General features: G+C 42.3%; 1 protein-coding gene across 2 annotated transcripts in view; it reads right to left on the bottom strand.

Moving 5' to 3' along the window:
- The window catches only part of FSHR (follicle stimulating hormone receptor), a 196,934-nt gene that overhangs the window by 113,746 nt on the left and 81,908 nt on the right, over positions 1–1,280 (bottom strand). For both annotated transcript variants that reach the window (XM_004369472.2, XM_004369473.2), the window contains exon 2: positions 168–311. In XM_004369472.2, the coding sequence (XP_004369529.1) occupies positions 168–311 (144 nt within the window). The remainder of the gene's footprint in view (positions 1–167; positions 312–1,280) is intronic.

The following is a 1,280-nucleotide window of genomic DNA, read 5'->3' as shown; positions in this document are numbered from 1 at the left end:
CCTTAATCAAAAGTGAGGATTGCTTGGATTGATCTTTTGCTCATTCTAAGGGCCACACTCTGGAAGATTCGTCACTGTTGTTTAGAAACTATGGTAAGGAAATAAAATGAGAGGAGGTGCAAAAAGTTTGCTGGGGGTCTGTCTGGCTTCTAAGCATAGAACATCACACTAGATGTGATCTGAGGTTGCTGCTCAGGGTCAGCTCTAGGCATTCACACACAGCATTGGCAGGTACGTACATTTTCTCCAGGTCTCCAAATCCTGAAAATGCTCCTTTTGGGATGACTCGAAGCTTGGTGAGGACAAATCTCCTGAAAAGAGAGTGGACGTAAAATATTACAACTTATCCATTAATTGATAAGTAATTGAGTGTCTAATACATAATATAAGCTAAGAGCCAACATGTACTAAGTGCTTGCTCTAATAGTAATGGTTGTAATTGATTTTATATGATCTCTTTTCATACTCATCACAACGCAGTGATGTTGACACCGTTTTGTTTACATTTTGCATGAGAGGAAACTGGTGTCCAGGAAGGTTAAGAAACTTTCCCAGGGTCACATGACTGGTATGTGGCAGAGCCGGGATATCAGCCTTGCTTGTCACTGTCGCTACTACTTACTCTATGCTGTCTCCTGTAACCCCGTGTAAGGAGGCCTGGTGCATGAAATAAGGGGAAAAAAAGGTATTGAGCTTCTACTCTGTGCCAGAGACTTTAAATATTAGTATTATTTAATTCTCAGTATGGCCTTCATGGTAGTAAGGAGGGAATGGAATCTCAGACAAAAGCATTTGTTTGAAGTAGGCAGTTGGAATCCACCGACGGCTCCTTGGGAACTCTGTGGGGCAGTTCTATTCTCTCCTGTAGGGTGGCTATGAGTCAGAATTGACTTGACGGCACACAACAATGACAACAATGGCTACTAAAATGGTAGAGCCAGGATTTTATCCAATTTTGATTGTTTTCAAAGCCTTTGCTTTCTCCAGCATGTCAGAGAACCCTGTGGTTCATTCGAGAAGACCATGCCTATGTACATAAGACAGTGCAGAAGTCAAGATAAAGCTTATTAAGTCCCAAGTGAGAGATCTTGGTAGACTAGGGAGAGCAAAGAAGGCTTCTTAGAGGAGAAGAAACTTTTGTGCTTCTAGAAGGATGGAGAGTCAAGTTGGCAAGTAGTGGCAGTTTTATCTTCCAGTTCACTTGTACAATTAGGCCTGTAGGTGGGGGAGGTCTCTTCCTTATTTCTCTTTGTCACTCCCAGGCTAGTCTTCCTGCCTTT

The sequence above is a fragment of the Trichechus manatus genome, unplaced genomic scaffold (assembly GCF_000243295.1).
Source record: "Trichechus manatus latirostris isolate Lorelei unplaced genomic scaffold, TriManLat1.0 scaffold00005, whole genome shotgun sequence".
NCBI lineage: Eukaryota > Metazoa > Chordata > Mammalia > Sirenia > Trichechidae > Trichechus > Trichechus manatus.
Note: the sequence above shows the minus strand (reverse complement) of the source record. Positions and strands in the feature narration are given on the sequence as shown.